The sequence below is a fragment of the Leopardus geoffroyi genome, chromosome A3 (genome assembly GCF_018350155.1).
Source record: "Leopardus geoffroyi isolate Oge1 chromosome A3, O.geoffroyi_Oge1_pat1.0, whole genome shotgun sequence".
NCBI classification, from domain to species: Eukaryota; Metazoa; Chordata; class Mammalia; order Carnivora; family Felidae; genus Leopardus; species Leopardus geoffroyi.
The window spans coordinates 102,920,753-102,937,256 of record NC_059336.1 but is presented as its reverse complement, the minus strand read 5'-3'; the positions used below and the strand labels follow the sequence as shown (position 1 = coordinate 102,937,256).

Sequence of the window (16,504 nt, the reverse complement as noted above, 5' to 3'; positions counted from 1 at the left end):
CGTTTATCTATTTTCTTTGACAGATAGTTACTTTCAATATTTTGCTTTAAAATCGTTTTTATTTCAAAAAATAAATTTTTTTAAAAAAAGTTTATTTTGTGAGAAAGATCAAGGACGAGTTAGGGGGCAGAGAGAGGGAGAGAAAGAAGAGACAGAATCCCAAGCAGGCTCTGCACTGCCAGCGCAGAGCTCCATCTCACAAGCTGTGAGATCATGACCTGACCCAAAAAGAGTTGGACTCTTACCCAACTGAACTACCCAGGAACCCCTCAACATTGTGCTCAAAAATCATAACTAGATCACTTAGTTCATTAGATAACATTTTCTACTTTGCATGTTATTGAATGCAGCTGTGTTGTTCAACTTTCTGCCACTGCATAACAAGAATGTCCCTTCTTCCAGTTTTAATAAGCTATCTCTCACTTTCCTTTAAGTTGCCTCAAAGTCCAAAATTTTGCTAACAATCATTCAAGGCAGTTTATGTATTGTTATTGTTATTATTATCATTATTATTATTTTGTAATCTCTATCCCCTACGTGGGGCTCAAACTCATGACACAGAGGTCAAGAGTTGCCTACTCCAACTGAGCCAGCCAGGCACCGCTCATTCAAGGCAATTTAGACTTTCACTAAGGCTCTCCTTAAAGTCGTTCCAATATCCATCCACTATCTGGTTGCAAAATCCCTCCTGCCTTTTAGATACTTGTTATGGAAGCACAGCATTTCCAGACACCAGTATCTTATTAGTTAACTATTGCTGAACAGCGTATTACCCCAAACTTAGAAGTTTAAAAGAACAGAGATTTATCTCCCAGTTTTTGTCAGTCAGGAAACTGGATGCAGTTAAACCAGGTGATTCTGGCTCACCTTTTCTCATGAGGTTTCAGTCATCTCATGGCTGGCTCGACAGAGGTAGGATCCTGTTCCGTGGTCACTCACTTGGCTCTTGGCAGGCCTCATCAGTTCCTCACCATGTGGACTTCTCTACAGGCTGCCTCAGTGTCCTCATTGATATCAGCTGGCTTCCCCCAAGGCAGGTGACCCAAGAGTGAGAGAGAACAAGAGAAAGCATCCAAGATGAAAATTATAGTCTTTTTTATGACATAATCTCAGAAGTGATACACCATCTTTTCTGGTATATTCTACTTACTACCTATTTTTAATGTAGTCAAGTTGCTAATTTCAGGTAATAATTACTTATTACTTTATATGAGCCACATGTATATATTTTTTGATAATAGTCTTCTTAAAGTCAATATGTTTTTTAGCCTCACTTTTTTGGAGTAGCCTGAAGAAACTTCTCCCTTAAGCAGAACCTTCTTTTCCCTGGTGGTTTTTCCTGAAGCACTGTCTTTGTCTGAGCTGTTTCTGTTTTTGTTTTTTTTTTAAGATTTTATTTTTAAGTATTTTCTATATTCAATGTGGAGCTTGAACTCACAACCCTGAGATTGAGAGTCACATGCTCCACCAACTGAGCCAGCCAGGTGCCCCTGAGTTTCTTCTTAATCAAGTTTTATCCCTTCTGTGATCTTCAACTGAAAGGTTTTCCTTGGAACTGGAGCTGACTTCTGCTAGTGACTTAGCAAACTTGGCTTTTAAATGGACAATAATTGGGGCACCTGGGTGGCTCAGTCGGTTAAGCGTCCGACTTCGGCTCAGGTCATGATCTCGTGGTTCGCGAGTTCAAGCCCCGCGTCGGGCTCTGTGCTGACAGCTCGGAGCTTGGAGCCTGCTTCACATTCTGTGTCTCCCTCTCTCTCTGCCCCTTCCCTGCTCATGTTCTGTCTCAAAAATAAACATTAAAACAAATTTTAAATGGGCAATAATTATTTCAAGCCCTAATTAACAAATAGTAGATAATTAAGTTTGAAGGATTTCATAGCATAATTATGAAAAGATTGCTTCGTATCACCTATCAAATCAGCAAAAACAGAAATAGCACTACCACAAAACAAAACCTGAAAACATTTAAGAACAAAGTGGAGGAAAAGTTTGTTTTTCTTAAAAGAACCTTTAAGAATTAAAGGGTAAAGGAGGGCACCTGGGTGGATCAGTTGGTCTAATGTCCGACTTTGGCTCAGGTCATGATCTCATGGCTTGTGAGTTCGAGCCCTGCATGGGGTTCTGTGCTGACAGCTGAGAGCCTGGAGCCTGCTTCGGATTATGTGTCCTGGTCTCTTTCTGTTCCTCCCCTGCTCATGCTCTGTCTCGATCTCTCAAAAACAAACATTAAAAAAAAAAAAAAAAAAAAAAAGAATGGGGTAGAGGAAAACAGATCCTTCTGTTGTAAAAGCATCCGAGTTCAATTTAGTTCACCTAATTTTTACTGAGTATCTTCACTGATAAGAACTTTTAAGAATTCTTTAAAAAGAATGCTTAACCTGAGAAGATAATTACTTTGACTACATCGAGATTTGGTGACTTTTTTTAAAGAAATGCACACATATTTTAAAAAGCTGACTCTTGATATCTGCTCATCATTATCAGTTCCTTCTGGTTTCCATTTCACTTTTGTTCAATTTTTGGGGTTGGATTTATTTCATATTTATAGTTGGAATGTTTTGGTATCTTTTAGTTTTAGGGTACTTACACAAAAGAGTAAGAATTCTAAAGCCATTTTAGGTAAAAATAAATCAATTCATACTCATGTTCTGTGTTCCTCTTTGAGGATCTAGTTTTATTCTTTAGAGATTAACTTTAAGATCACTTTAAGCATAGTGGAGCACAGGTCCTTGGATCACAGGGATGATGATGATAATGTTGCTCTTAAGTCCCTAAGAAGAGGGGAAGATATACTTTTCCTCAGAAAATTTTAGAGAAGTTGGGGTGGTGGTGGCCTGTAGTAGAGCAAGGATTTTTCAGTTAATACTTCAGAACCTACTAGGCTAATACTGTCTATTGGTTGGCACTTCTGGCTGAAACAAGTCTATCTAGTTACTAGTTAAATGTTCTTCCTTTTGCAAATGTAACATAATTGTGTTTTCCCTTTTAGCATAATTCTCCGTCTAGTGATGATAGTTCAGACTACAGCCTCGATTCAGATGTTGAACATACAGAAAGTTCCCACAAAAAAAGAGCTGGTTTCTACAGGGATTATGACATTCCATTTTCTCAGGTATTGCCTTTTTAAAAATGTGGTCAAATATACATAACATAAAATTTACCATTTTAACCATTTTTCAGTATACAATCAGTAGCATTAAGTATATTCACAATGTTGTACAACCATCACCACTATCCATTTCCAGAACTTTTTCATCATCCCAAACAGAAGCTGTGTACCCATTAAATGAGAACATCTCACTTCCCCCTTTCCTCTACTTTCTGTCTTTATGAATTTGCCTACTCTGTAGGCATATAGGTGCAGTCATACTGTATATGTCTTTTTGTGTCCAACTTACTTCATTTATCATAATTAAAAAAATTTTTTTTTAATGTTTCTTTATTTTTGAGAGAGTGAGACAGAGCAGGAGTGGGGGAGGGCCAGAGAGAGGGAGACACAGAATCAGAAGCAAGCTCCAGGCTCTGAGCTGTCAGTACAGAGCCCAATGTGGGGTTCAAACCTCGAACTGTGAGAACATGGCCCAAGCCGAAGTTGGACGCCCAACCGACTGAGCCACCCAGGCACCCCATCATAATTTTTTAAAGGTTCATCTAGCATGTATCATAATTTCATTTTTTAAGGCTGGATAATATACGATTGTATGGATATACCATATCTTGTTTGTTCCTCTGTTGATGGACACATGAATTTCTCCCACCTTTTGACTGTTGACTGTTGGACTGTATACCTAAGAGTGGGATTACTAGATCATATAGTAATTCTATGTTTAATTTTCTGAGGAACCACCAAACTGTTTCCCAGAATGGCTGCATTGTTTAACATTTCCACCACAATACATGGGATTTTCCAGTTTCTCCACATCCTTGCCAAATTCATTTTCTGGGTTTTCTGTTTTATTTTGTTTTGCTTTAGGTTTTCCTCTCCTCTTCTTTTTTTTTTTTTTTTTTGTTGTTGTTTGTTTTATAATAGCCATCTTAACACTTGTGAAGTGGCATTCTTTTTGTTGTTGTTGGTAGTTACTTTTTACTTCTTTTTTTTTTAATTTACATCCAAATTAGCATATAGTGCAACAATGATTTCAGGAGTAGATTCCTTAGTGCCCCTTACCCAGCCCATCGCCCCTCCCACAGCCCCTCCAGTAAGTCTCTTCTGTTTTGTCCCCCTCCCTGTTTTTATGTTCTTTTTGTTTCCCTTCCCTTATGTTCATCTGTTTTGTCTCTTAAAGTCCTCATATGAGTGAAGTCATATGATATTTGTCTTTCTCTGACTAATTTCACTTAGCATAATGCCCTCCAGTTCCATCCACGTAGTTGCAAATGGCAAGATTTCATTCTTTTTCATTGCTGAGTAATACTCCATTATATATATATATATATATATATATATATACACACACACCACATTTTCTTTATCCGTTCATCCATCGATGGACAGATGGACATTTGGGCTCTTTCCATACTTTGGCTATTGTTGATAGTGCTGCTATAAACATTGGGGTGCATATGTCCCTTTGAAACAGCACACCTGTATCCCGTGGATAAATACCTAGTATTTATCCAGTTGCTTTATCCAATTTATACAATTGCTGGGTTGTAGGGTAGTTCTATTTTTAATTTCTTGAGGAACCTCCATACTGTTTTCCAGAGTGGCTGCACCAGTTTGCATTCCTACCAGTAGTGTAAAAGAGATCTTCTTTGTCCGCATCCTTGCCAACATCTGTTGTTGCCTGAGTTGTTAATGTTAGCCATTCTGACAGGTGTGAGGTGGTATCTCATTGTGGTTTTGATTGGCATTTCCCTGATGATGAGTGATGTTGAGCATTTTTTAATGTGTCAGTTGGCCATCTGGATGTCTTCTTTGGAGAAGTGTCTATTCATGTCTTTTGCCCATTTCTTCACTGGATTCTTTGTTTTTTGGGTGTTGAGTTTGATAAGTTCTTTACAGACCCTGGATACTTACCCTTTATCTGATATGTCATTTGCAAATATCTTCTCCCATTCCTTTGGTTGCCTTTTAGTTTTGCTGATTGTTTCCTTCTCTGTGTGGAAGTTTTTATTTTGATGAGGTCCCAGTAGTTCATTTTTGCTTTTGTTTCCCTTGCCTCCAGAGACGTGTTGAGTAAGAAGTTGCTGCGGTCAAGATCAAAGAGGTTTTTGCCTGTGTTCTCTTAGAGGATTTTGACGGCTTCCTGTCTTACATTGAGGTTTTTCATCCATTTTGAGTTTATTTTTGCATATGGTATAAGAAAGTTGTTCAGGTTCATTCTTCTGCATGTTGCTGTCCAGTTTTCCCAGCACCACTTGCTGAAGAGACTGTCTTTATTCCATTGGATATTCTTTCCTGCTTTGTCAAAGATTAGTTGACCATATGTTTGTGGGTCCATTTCTGGGTTCTCTATTCTGTTCCATTGATCTCAGTGTCTGTTCTTGTGCCTGTACCATACTGTCTTGATGATTACAGCTTTGTAGTATAGCTTCAAGTTTGGGATTGTGATGCCTCCTGCTTTGGTTTTCTTTTTCAAGATTGCTTTGGCTATTCAGGGTCTTTTCTGGTTCCATACAAATTTTAGGATTATTTGTTCTAGCTCTGTGAAGAATGCTGGTGTTATTTTGATAGCGATTGCATTGAATATGTAGATGGCTTTGGGTAGTATCGACATTTTAACAATATTTGTTCTTCCTTGAAGTGGCATTCTTATTGTGGTTTTGAGGTATTGCCTTTAAGGAGAGAAATGCAATTTTCAGTTTTATTCTTTGATTTCTGATATTTTGAAAAAATATTTTATATTTTCAGTATGGAAAAAGAGACATGTATATACATGCTGCAGATATTATTTTATTTTATTTTCTAATTATATTTAAATCCAAGCTAGTTAACTAACATATAGTGTAGTAATGGTTTCAGGAGTAGAATTTAGTGGCTTATTACTTACACATAACACCCAGTGATCATCCCAACAAATGCCCTCCTTGATGTCCATCACTCATTTAGCCTATCTCCCCACCCAACACCCCTCCAGCAACCGTCAGTTCTCTGTATTTAGGAGTCCCTTATGGTTTGCCTCCTTCTCTGTTTTTTATTTTTTCTTCCCTTCCCCTATGTTCATCTGTTTTGTTTTTTAAATTCCTTATATGAATGAAATCATATATTTATCTTTCTCTGACTTATTTTGCGTAGCATAATACACTCTAGTTCCATCTGCATTGTTGCAAATAGCAAGATTTCATTCTTTTTGATGGCTGAGTAATATTCCATTGTGTGTATATACCACATCTTCTTTTTTTTTTTTTTTTTTTTAATTTTTTTTTTCAACGTTTATTTATTTTTGGGACAGAGAGAGACAGGGAATGAACGGGGGAGGGGCAGAGAGAGAGGGAGACACAGAGTTGGAAACAGGCTCCAGGCTCTGAGCCATCAGCCCAGAGCCTGACGCGGGGCTCGAACTCACAGACCGCGAGATCGTGACCTGGCTGAAGTCGGACGCTTAACCGACTGCGCCACCCAGGCACCCCTATACCACATCTTCTTTATCCATTTATCATTCAATGGATATTTGGGCTCTTTCCATAATTTGGCGATTGTCAATAGCACTGCTATAAACATTGGGGTGCATGTGCCCTTTGGAATCAGCATTTTTGTATCCTTTGGATAAATACCTAGTAGTGCAATTGTTGGGTCGTAGGGAAGCCCTATTTTAAATTTTTTGACTAACCTCCATACTGTTCTCCAGAGTGGCTGCACCAGTTTACATTCCCACCAGCAGTGCAAAAGAGATCCTCTTTCTCCACATCCTTGCCAACATCTGTTGTTTCCTGAGTTGTTCATTTTAGCCATTCTGACAGGTATGAGGTGGTATTTCATTATCGTTTTGATTTGTATTTCCTTGATGGTGAGTGATGTTGAGCATCTTTTTATGTGTCTATTAGCCATCTGGATGTCTTCTTTTGAAAAGTGTCTGTTCAAGTCTTTTGTCCATTTCTTCCCTGGATTATTTGTTTTTTGGGTTTTGAGTTTGATAAGTTCTTTATAGATTTTGGATACTAAGCCTTTATCTGATATGTCATTTGCAAATATCTTCTCCCATTCCGTCAGTTGCCTTTTAGTTTTGTTGGTTGTTTCCTTCACTCTGCAGATTTTTTATCTTGATGAAGTCCCAATAGTTCATTTTTGCTTTTGTTTACCTTGCCTCCAGAGACATGTCAAGTAAGAAATTGCTGCGGCCAAGATCAAAGAGGTTGCTGCCTATTTTGTCTTCTAGGGTTTTGATGGTTTCCTGTCTACATTTAGGTCTTTCATCCATTTTGAGTTTATTTTTGTGTATAGTGTAAGAAAGTGGTCCAGGTTCATTCTTCTGCATGTCGCTGTCCAGTTTTCCCAGCACCATTTGCTGAAGAGCCTGTTTTTCATTGGATATTCTTTCCTGCTTTGTCAAAGATTAGTTGGCCATACATTAATGGGTCCACTTCTGGATTGTCTGTTCTGTTCTATCGATCTATGTGTCTGTTTTTGTGCCAGTACCATACTGTTTTGATGATTACAACTTTGTAATATAGCTTAAAGTTCAGAATGTGATGCCTCCAGCTTTGGTTTTCTTTTTCAACATTACTTTGGCTGTTCAGGGTCTTTTCTGGTTCCATACAAGTTTTAGAATTGTTTGTTCTAGCTCTGTGAAGAACGTTGGTGTTATTTTGATAGGGATTGTATTGAATATGTAGATTGGTTTGGGTAGTATTGACATTGTAACAGTATTTGTTCTTCTAATCCATGAGCATAGAATGTTTTTCTATTTTTCTGTCCTCAATTTCTTTCATAAGCTTTTTATAGTTTTCCATAAACAGATCTTTTACCTCTTCAGTTAGGTTTATTCCTAGGTATTTTATGGGTTTTGGTGCAATTGTAAATGGGATAGATTCCTTGATTTCTCTTTCTGCTGATTCATTCTTTGTGCATAGAAATGCAACCAATTTCTGTACGCTGACTTTATATCCTGCGACTTTGCTGAATTCACGTATCAGTTCTAGCAGTTTTTGGTGGAGTCTTTTAGGTTTTCCACATACAGTATCATGTTGTGTCAAAGAGTGAAAGTTTGATTTCTTACTTGCCAATTTGGATGTCTTTTATTTTCTTTTTGTTGTCTGATTGCTGAGGCTAGGACAACACTATCTTGTATAACAGTGGTGAGAGTGGACATCCCTGTCGTGTTCCTGACTTAAGGAGGAAAGCTCTGTTTTTCCCCATTGAGGATGATATTAGCTGTGGGTCTTTTGGATATGGCCTTTATGATCTAGAGGTGTGTTCCCTCTGTCCCTACTTTCTTGAGGGTTTTTATCAAGAAAGGATGCTGTATTTTGTCAAATGCTTTTTCTGCATCTACTGAGAGGATCATGTGGTTCTTATTCTTTCTTTTATTAATGTGATTTACCACATTGATTTGCAGATATTGAACGAGCCCTGCATCCCAGGAATAAATCCCACTTAATTGTGGTAAATAATTCTTTTAGTGTATTGTTGGATTAGGTTTGCTAGTATCTTGTTGAGAATTTTTACATACATGTTCATCAGGGAAATTGGTCTGTAGTTCTTCTTTTTAGTGGGGTTTTTGTCTGGTTTTGGAATCCAAGTTTTCCTTCCATTTCTTTTTTTGGAACAACTGCAAAAGAATAGATATTAACTCTCAGATGTTTGGTAGAATTTCCCTGGAAAGCCATGGCCTTGAAGTCTTGTTTCTTGGGAGAATGTTGATTACCGATTCAATTTCTTTACTGGTTATGAGTCTGTTTAAGTTTTCTGTTTCTTCCTGTTTCAGTTTTCATAGTTTATATGTTTCTAGAAATTTGTCCATTTCTTCCAGATTGCCCAATTCATTGGCATATAAGTGGTTATAATATTCTCTTATTTTTATTTGTATTTCTGCAGCGTTGGTTTTGATCTCTCCTTTTTCATTCTTGATTTTATGTATTTGGGTCCTTTCCTTTTTCTTTTAGATATATCTGGCTAGGGGTTTATCAATTTTTGTTAATTCTTTCAGAGAACCAGCTCCTGATTTCATTTATCTGTTCTACTGTTTTGTTTTTTTTTTAATTTCAATATCATTGTTTTCTGCTCTAACCTTTATTATTTCACTTCTTTTGCTGGTTTGGGGCTTTATTTCCCATTATTTTTCCACCTCCTTTAGGTGTAAGGTTACGTTGTGTATTCGAGACATTTCATCCTTCTTTAGGAAGGCCTGGATTGCTATATACTTCCTTCTTATGACCTCCTTTGCTGCATCCCAGAGGTTTTGGACTATCATGTATTCATTTTCATTGACTTCTATGTACTCTTTAATTTCCTCTTTAATTTCTTGGTTAACCCACTCATTCTTTAGTAGGATGTTCTTTAGTTTCCAAGTATTTGTGGTATTTCCAATTTTTTTCTTGTGGTTGATTTCAAGTTTCACAGTGTTGTAGTCTGAAAATATGCATGGCACGGTATTAATCTTTTTGTACTTGTTGAGGGCTGATTTGTGACCCAGTATGTGATCTGTTGGAGAATGTTCCATGTGCACTCAAGAAGAATGTGTGTTCTGCTGCTTTAGGATGAAATGTTCTGAATGTATCTGTTAAGTCCACCTGGTCCAGTGTATCATTCAAAGCTATAGTTTCCATGTTGATTTTCTGCTTAGATGATCTGTCCATTGTTGTAAGTGGGGTGTTAAAGTCCTCTACCATAATGGTATTATTATCAGTGTGTTTCTTTATGTTTGTGACTAATTGATTAGTATATTGGGTTGTTCGAGTTGGGGGCATAAGTATTTACAGTTGTTAGATTTTCTTGGTGAATAAACCCCTTAATTAAAATATAGTGCCCATCTACATCTCTTGTTACAGTTTTTGTTTTAAAGTCTAGGTTGTTATGGTGCCTGGGTAGCTCAGTTGGTTAAGCGTCGGACTTTGGCTCAGGTCATGATCATGTGATTCGTGGGTTCAAGCCCTGCATCGGGCTCTGTGCTGACAGCTCGGATCCTGGAGCCTGTTCCAGATTCTGTGTCTCCCTGTCTCTCTCTCTGCCCCTCCCCTGCTTGTGCTTTGTCTCTCTCTCTCAAAAATAAATAAACATTAAAAAAAAGTTTTTTTAATTAAAAAAAAAAAAATAAATAGGGGCGCCTGGGTGGTGCAGTCGGTTAAGCGTCCGACTTCAGCCAGGTCACGATCTCGCGGTCCGTGAGTTCGAGCCCCGCGTCGGGCTCTGGGCTGATGGCTCAGAGCCTGGAGCCTGTTTCCCATTCTTGTCTCCCTCTCTCTCTGCCCCTCCCCCGTTCATGCTCTGTCTCTCTCTGTCCCAAAAATAAATAAACGTTGAAAAAAAATAATAATAAAAAAATAATAAAATAAATAAATAAAGTCTAGGTATCTGATAGAAGTACGGCTACTCCAGCTTTCTTTTGAAGTCCATTAGCATGATAGATGGTTCTCTATCCCCTTACTTTCAATCTGCAGATGTCTTTGGGTCTAAAGTGAACCTCTTGTAGGCCTATGCCACAAATTTCAAGTCTTTGAAAATCATACAGCATATATTTGTTTGCCACCACTGTCATAACAAAATATCCCAGACTAGTGGTTTAAATAGCAGAAGTTTATTTTCTAGTAATCTGGAGGCTAGAAGTGCCAGAGCAAGGTGTCAGCAGGGTTGGTTTTCTCTGAGGACCATAAGAGATAGATCAGTTTAGCCTCTCTTCCTTGCTTATTGATGGCCACCTTCTTGCTGCCATGCATGGTCATTCTGCTGTGCATGTACACTCCTGTTGTCTCTGTGTGTCCAAATTTCCTCTTCTAAGGACACCAGTAAGATTGGATCAGGGCCACCCTAGCAACTTCATTTTAACTTCATCACCTCTTTCAATGCCCTGTCTTCAAATACACTCACATTCTGAGGTATTGGGGGTTAGAGCTTTCACATACAAATTTTGTGACATCTACCTCTTTAAGTGCAAAAATTATTTGAAGTGTTTTAAATAGAAAAAAATTTAAACAATAGGATATACTTTATATTTTTCTTAGGCATGTTGTGTTATCTGAACAAAGTCTTCAGTATAAATCGTATTTTATGCTAGAAAAATCACGATGCTCTCAGGAACACTGGGGAGTATTCAGATCATTGTGCACCTATCTGAAAAACCCTAGACTTTCTGAGTTCTGGTTTCTGCTGGTCTGTTACAAGAAATTAGGAACACCAAATTAGGAAAAAGAATACAGCTCTGTCGACAGAGCTGTATTCTTTTTCCTAATTTGGTGTTCCTAATTTCTTATAAGCTTAGAAAAAAAATACTGTGTTAGAGTTCTTTCTATTGCCTTTCATTATTCTGTTGCCTTCTTTATAGTTGATGTTGCTCAATAACTATTGAATAAATGATGTTTATTATAATATCTTTTAAAATTTAAAAAGGATTATACTCTAGTTAATAATTTTATCTAGTTAGGTCAATATATCTGTATATTCAGTGTGCCTATTGATTTTGGAGTAAATGGAGCTGCCATTTCTCAGAATATTTTAATAGCTAGAATTATTTTTGTGCCTAATGACAAAGGTTTTAAATCCATTTAATATATCAAACACTGATATGATACCTAAATTTCATCATTTGCAGTTAGATTTATTTTTTGGAAATATTCAACAGTTGGGGCACCTGGGTAGCTCAGTTGGTTAAGCGTCCAACTTCAGCTCAGGTCTTGGTCTCACAGTTTGTGAGTTTGAATCCCACATCAGGCTCTGTGCTGACAGCTCAAAGCCTGGAGCCTGCTTCAGCTTCTGTGTCCCTCTGTCTCTGCCCATCCCCCACTTATGCTCTGTGTCTCTGTCTCTCTCAAAAATAAATAAACATAGGGGCGCCTGGGTGGCGCAGTCGGTTCAGCGTCCGACTTCAGCCAGGTCACGATCTTGCGGTCCGTGAGTTCGAGCCCCGCGTCAGGCTCTGGGCTGATGGCTCAGAGCCTGGAGCCTGTTTCTGATTCTGTGTCTCCCTCTCTCTCTGCCCCTCCCCCGTTCATGCTCTGCCTCTCTCTGTCCCAAAAATAAATAAACGTTGAAAAAAAAAATTTTTTTTAATAAATAAACATTAAAAAAAATTAAAAAAAAAAGAAATACTCAACAGTTTTGTTGGTTGTTTGCTGTGTAGAAACTTTGTATTTTGATGTAGTCCCAGTAGTTTATTTTTGCTTTTGTTTCCCTTGCTTCAGAAGACAGATCTAGAAAGATGTTATGGCTAATGTCAGAGAAATTACTGCCTATGCTCTCTTCTAGGATTTTTATGGTTTTAGGTTTCACATTTAGGTCTTTAATCCATTTTGAGTTTGTTTTTGTGTATGGTGTAAGAAAGTGGTCCAATTTCATTCTTTGGCATGTAGCTCTCCGGTTTTCCCAACACCATTTGTTGAAGAGACTTTTTCCTATTGAATATTCTTGCCTCCTTTGTCGAAGATTAATTGATCATATAATTGTGGGGTTATTTCTGGGCTTTCTGTTTTGTTTATTGATCTATGTGTCTACCTTTGTGCTGGTTCCATACTGTTTTGATTACTACAGCTTTCTTAGTAATATAAGCTGAAGTCTAGAATTGTGATCCCTCCAGTTTTGTTTTTCTTTTTTTAAAGTTATTTTTCAGAGAGAGAGAGAGAGAAAGAGTGGGAGAGGGACAGAGGAGGAGGGAGAGAATTTCAAACAGGCTCCATCCTCAGTGCGGAGCCTGACACTGGGCTTGATCCCACGACCCTGGGATCATGACCAGAGCCAAAGAGTTGCTCACTCAGCTGACTGAGCCACCCAGGCACCCCTCCAGTTTTGTTTTTCTTTTACGAGATTTCTTTGGCCTATTTGAGTTCTTTGTGGTTCCATACAGATTTTAGGATTGTTTGTTCTAGTTCTGTAAAAAATGCTGTTGGTATTTTGATAGGGATTGTATTAAATGTGTAGGTTGCCTTGGGTAATATAGACATTTTAACAGTATTTCTTCTTCCAGTCCATGAGCATGGAATGTCTTTCTATTTGCTTGTGTCATCTTCAGTTTCTTTTATCAGTGTTTTATAGTTTTCAGAGTACAGATCTTTCACCCCTTTGGTTAAGTTTATTCCTAGATATTTTATTATTTTTGGTGCAACTGTAAATGGGATTGTTTTCTTAATTTCTCTTTCTGCTGCTTCATTAGTGTATAGAAATGCAACGCTTTTTGTACATTGATTTTGTATCCATGACCTTACTGAATTCACTTATCAGTTCTACTAGTTTTTTAGTGGTCTTTAGGGTTTTCTATATAGTATTGTGTCATATGCAAATAGTGAATGTTTTACTCCTTCCCTACGAATTTAGATACCTTTTATTCCTTTCTCTTGTCTGATTGCTGTGGCTAGGACTTCCAGTGCTATGTTGAATAAAAGAGATGAGAGTGGATATCCTTGTCTTGTTCCTGACCTTAGCAGAAAAGCTCTGTTTTTCCCCATTGAATATGTTCACTGTGGGGTTTTCATATAAGTACTTTATTATGTTGAGGTATGTTCCTTGTAAACCTGCTTTGTTGAGGAATTTTTTCGTGAATGGATATTGTATTTATGTCAAATGCTTTTCCTGCATCTGTTGAAATGATCATATTTTTTTCCTTTCTCTTACTGATGTGATGTATCATGTTGATTGATTTATGAATATTGAACTACCCTTGCATCCTAAGAATAAATCCCTCTTGAATGTGATGAATGATTTTTTTAACATATTGTTGAATTCAGTTTGCTAAGATTTTATTGAGGATTTTTGCATCTGTGTTTATCAGAGATACCTGTGGTTCTCTTTTGGTTGTGTCTTTATCTGGTTTTAGAAGCAGGGTAATGCTGGCCTCATACAATGAATTTGGAAGTTTTCTTTCCTCTTTTGTTTTTTGGAGATGTTTGAGAGGAGTAGGTATTAACTAATTTATTTTATTTTTTTAATTTTAATTTTATTTTTTTAATTTATATCCAAGTTAGTTAGCATATAGTGCAACAATGATTTCAGGAGTAGATTCCTTAATGCCCCTTACCCATTTAGCCCATCCCCCTTCCCACAAACAGTAACCCTCTGTTTGTTCTCCATATTTAAGAGTCTCTTATGTTTTGTCCCCCTCCCTGTTTTTATATTATTTTTGCTTCCCTTCCCTTGTGTTTATCTGTTCTGTGTCTTAAATTTTTTTTTATGTTTATTTATTTTTGAAGGAGACAGAGACAGAGCGTGAGGGGGGAGGGGCAGAGAGAGAGGGAGACACAGAATCTGAAGCAGGCTCCAGGCTCTGAGCTGACAGCCCAGAGCCTGATGCGCGGCTCAAACCCATAAACCACGAGATCATGACCTGAGCCGAAGTTGGAGGCCCAGTCGACTGAGCCACCCAGGGGCCCCTGTTCTGTGTCTTAAAGTCCTCATATGAGTGAAGCCATATGATAATTGTCTTTCTCTGCCTAATTTCGCTTAGCATAATAAATACCCTCTAGTTCCATCCACATAGTTGCAAATGGCAAGATTTCATTTTTTCTGACTGCCGAGTAATACTTCATTGTATATATATACCACATCTTCTTTAGCCATTCATCCATTGATGGACATTTGGGCTCTTTCCATACTTTGGCTGTTGTGTTAACTCTTCCTTAAATGTTTGGTAGAATTCACCTGTGAATCCATCTGGGCCCTGGACTTTTGTTTATTGGGAGTTTTTTGATTACTGAATCAATTTCATTGCTAATAATCTGTCTGTCCCAATTTTCTGTTTCCTCCTGATTGTTTTGTTAGGTTCTATGTTTCCAGGAATTTATCCATTTCTTCTAGGTTGTCTAGTTTGTTGATGTATTTTTCACAATATTCTCTTACAGTCGTTTGTGTTTCTGTGGTGTTGGTTGTTATTTCTCCTCTTCTGTTTCTGATTTTGTTTATGAGAGTCCTCTTTTTTTTTTTAAATGAGTGACCAGAGATTTAATCAATTTTGTTAGCTTTTCAAAGAACCGGCTCCTGGTTTCATTGATATGTTGTTTTTTAGTTTCTATATCACTTATTCCCTTACCTTTATTATTTCCTTCTTTCTGCTGGTTTTAGATTTTATTTGTTCTTTCTTTTCTAACTTCTTGAGGCGTAAGGTTAGGTTATTGAGATTTTTCTTGCTTCTTGAGGTAAACTTGTATTGCTGTAAACTTCCCTCTTAGAACCACTTTTGCTGCCTTCCAAAGATTTTGGACTATTGTGTTTTCATTTTCAATTGTCTCTATTTTTTTTTTTATTATTATTTCTTTGATTTCTTGGTTAACCTGTTCATTGTTTAGTAGCATGTTATTTAACCTCTAGGTATTTGTGATCTTTCCAGAGGTTTTCTTGTGATTGATTTCTAGTTTCATTGTCTTGTGGTCAGAAAAGACACATTGATCTTTTTGAATTTGTTGAGATATGTTTTGTGGCTTATATGTGATCTATTCTGGAGAGTGCTCTGTGTGCACTTAAAAAGAATGTATATTCTGTTTCAGGATAAAATGTTCTGAATATATCTATGAAATCCATTTGGTCTGGTATGTTATAGAATCACATTTTTTAATAAAAGGAAAAATAAGCACTGCTCAACTAAAAATTAATCTTCAACTTAATCTAAACAATTATTTTCATAGTACTTTTATAAAAAATTTGAGAAACACTGCCCTTTGGCTGCAATTCTTTTTTTTTTTTTTAATTTTTTTTTTTTAACATTTATTTATTTTTGAGACAGAGAGAGACAGAGCATGAACAGGGGAGGGGCAGAGAGAGAGGGAGACACAGAATCTGAAACAGGCTTCAGGCTCTGAGCTGTCAGCACAGAGCCCAACGCGGGGCTCAAACTCACGGACCGTGAGATCATGACCTGAGCCGAAGTCAGACGCTTAACCGACCGAACCACCCAGGCGCCCCTTGGCTGCAATTCTTAATCCCCTTCTGAATTTCTGAAGTGCTAAATGAGACCAGTTTATAAATTTTTCATAAATTTTAAAAATACTACTTAAATCAGAAATCTAATACAATGTCTTCAAAATTTAAAATTGATGAGCTAATTGATTTGATATTTTTAGTTAACTATTTTGTTTCTATTTTATAATTACTGAAGAGATCTTAATATTTCTCTACATTTTATTAAAAACACATATTCTCATGTTGGTAATCTGCCAGGGTAGGCAGTATTTTTGCATTATATTTTAAATGTGCTAAGCTGGAGATGAATCATGGCCTCGGTTTTTGCTAGATCCTCAAATTGTAATTACGTGCATCTTTTCTTCCTTTCTTTTAAAAGATTGACAGAAGATATGATAGAACTAATAAAAAGTATTTTAGTGAATAGAGGTAGAATTGAATACTACCATTAAATAAAACTATAGGACTAAAATGTATTCTTATTTTTCATATGCTTTTAGTAAAATAAATTACTAATAAAATTAA

At 37.1% G+C, this 16,504-nt stretch overlaps 1 protein-coding gene across 3 annotated transcripts in view; it reads left to right on the top strand.

Moving 5' to 3' along the window:
* The window catches only part of ZC3H6 (zinc finger CCCH-type containing 6), a 71,778-nt gene that overhangs the window by 31,097 nt on the left and 24,177 nt on the right, over nucleotides 1–16,504 (top strand). For all 3 annotated transcript variants that reach the window (XM_045446864.1, XM_045446865.1, XM_045446866.1), the window contains one exon: nucleotides 2,993–3,115. In XM_045446864.1, coding sequence (XP_045302820.1) covers nucleotides 2,993–3,115 — 123 coding nt within the window. The remainder of the gene's footprint in view (nucleotides 1–2,992; nucleotides 3,116–16,504) is intronic.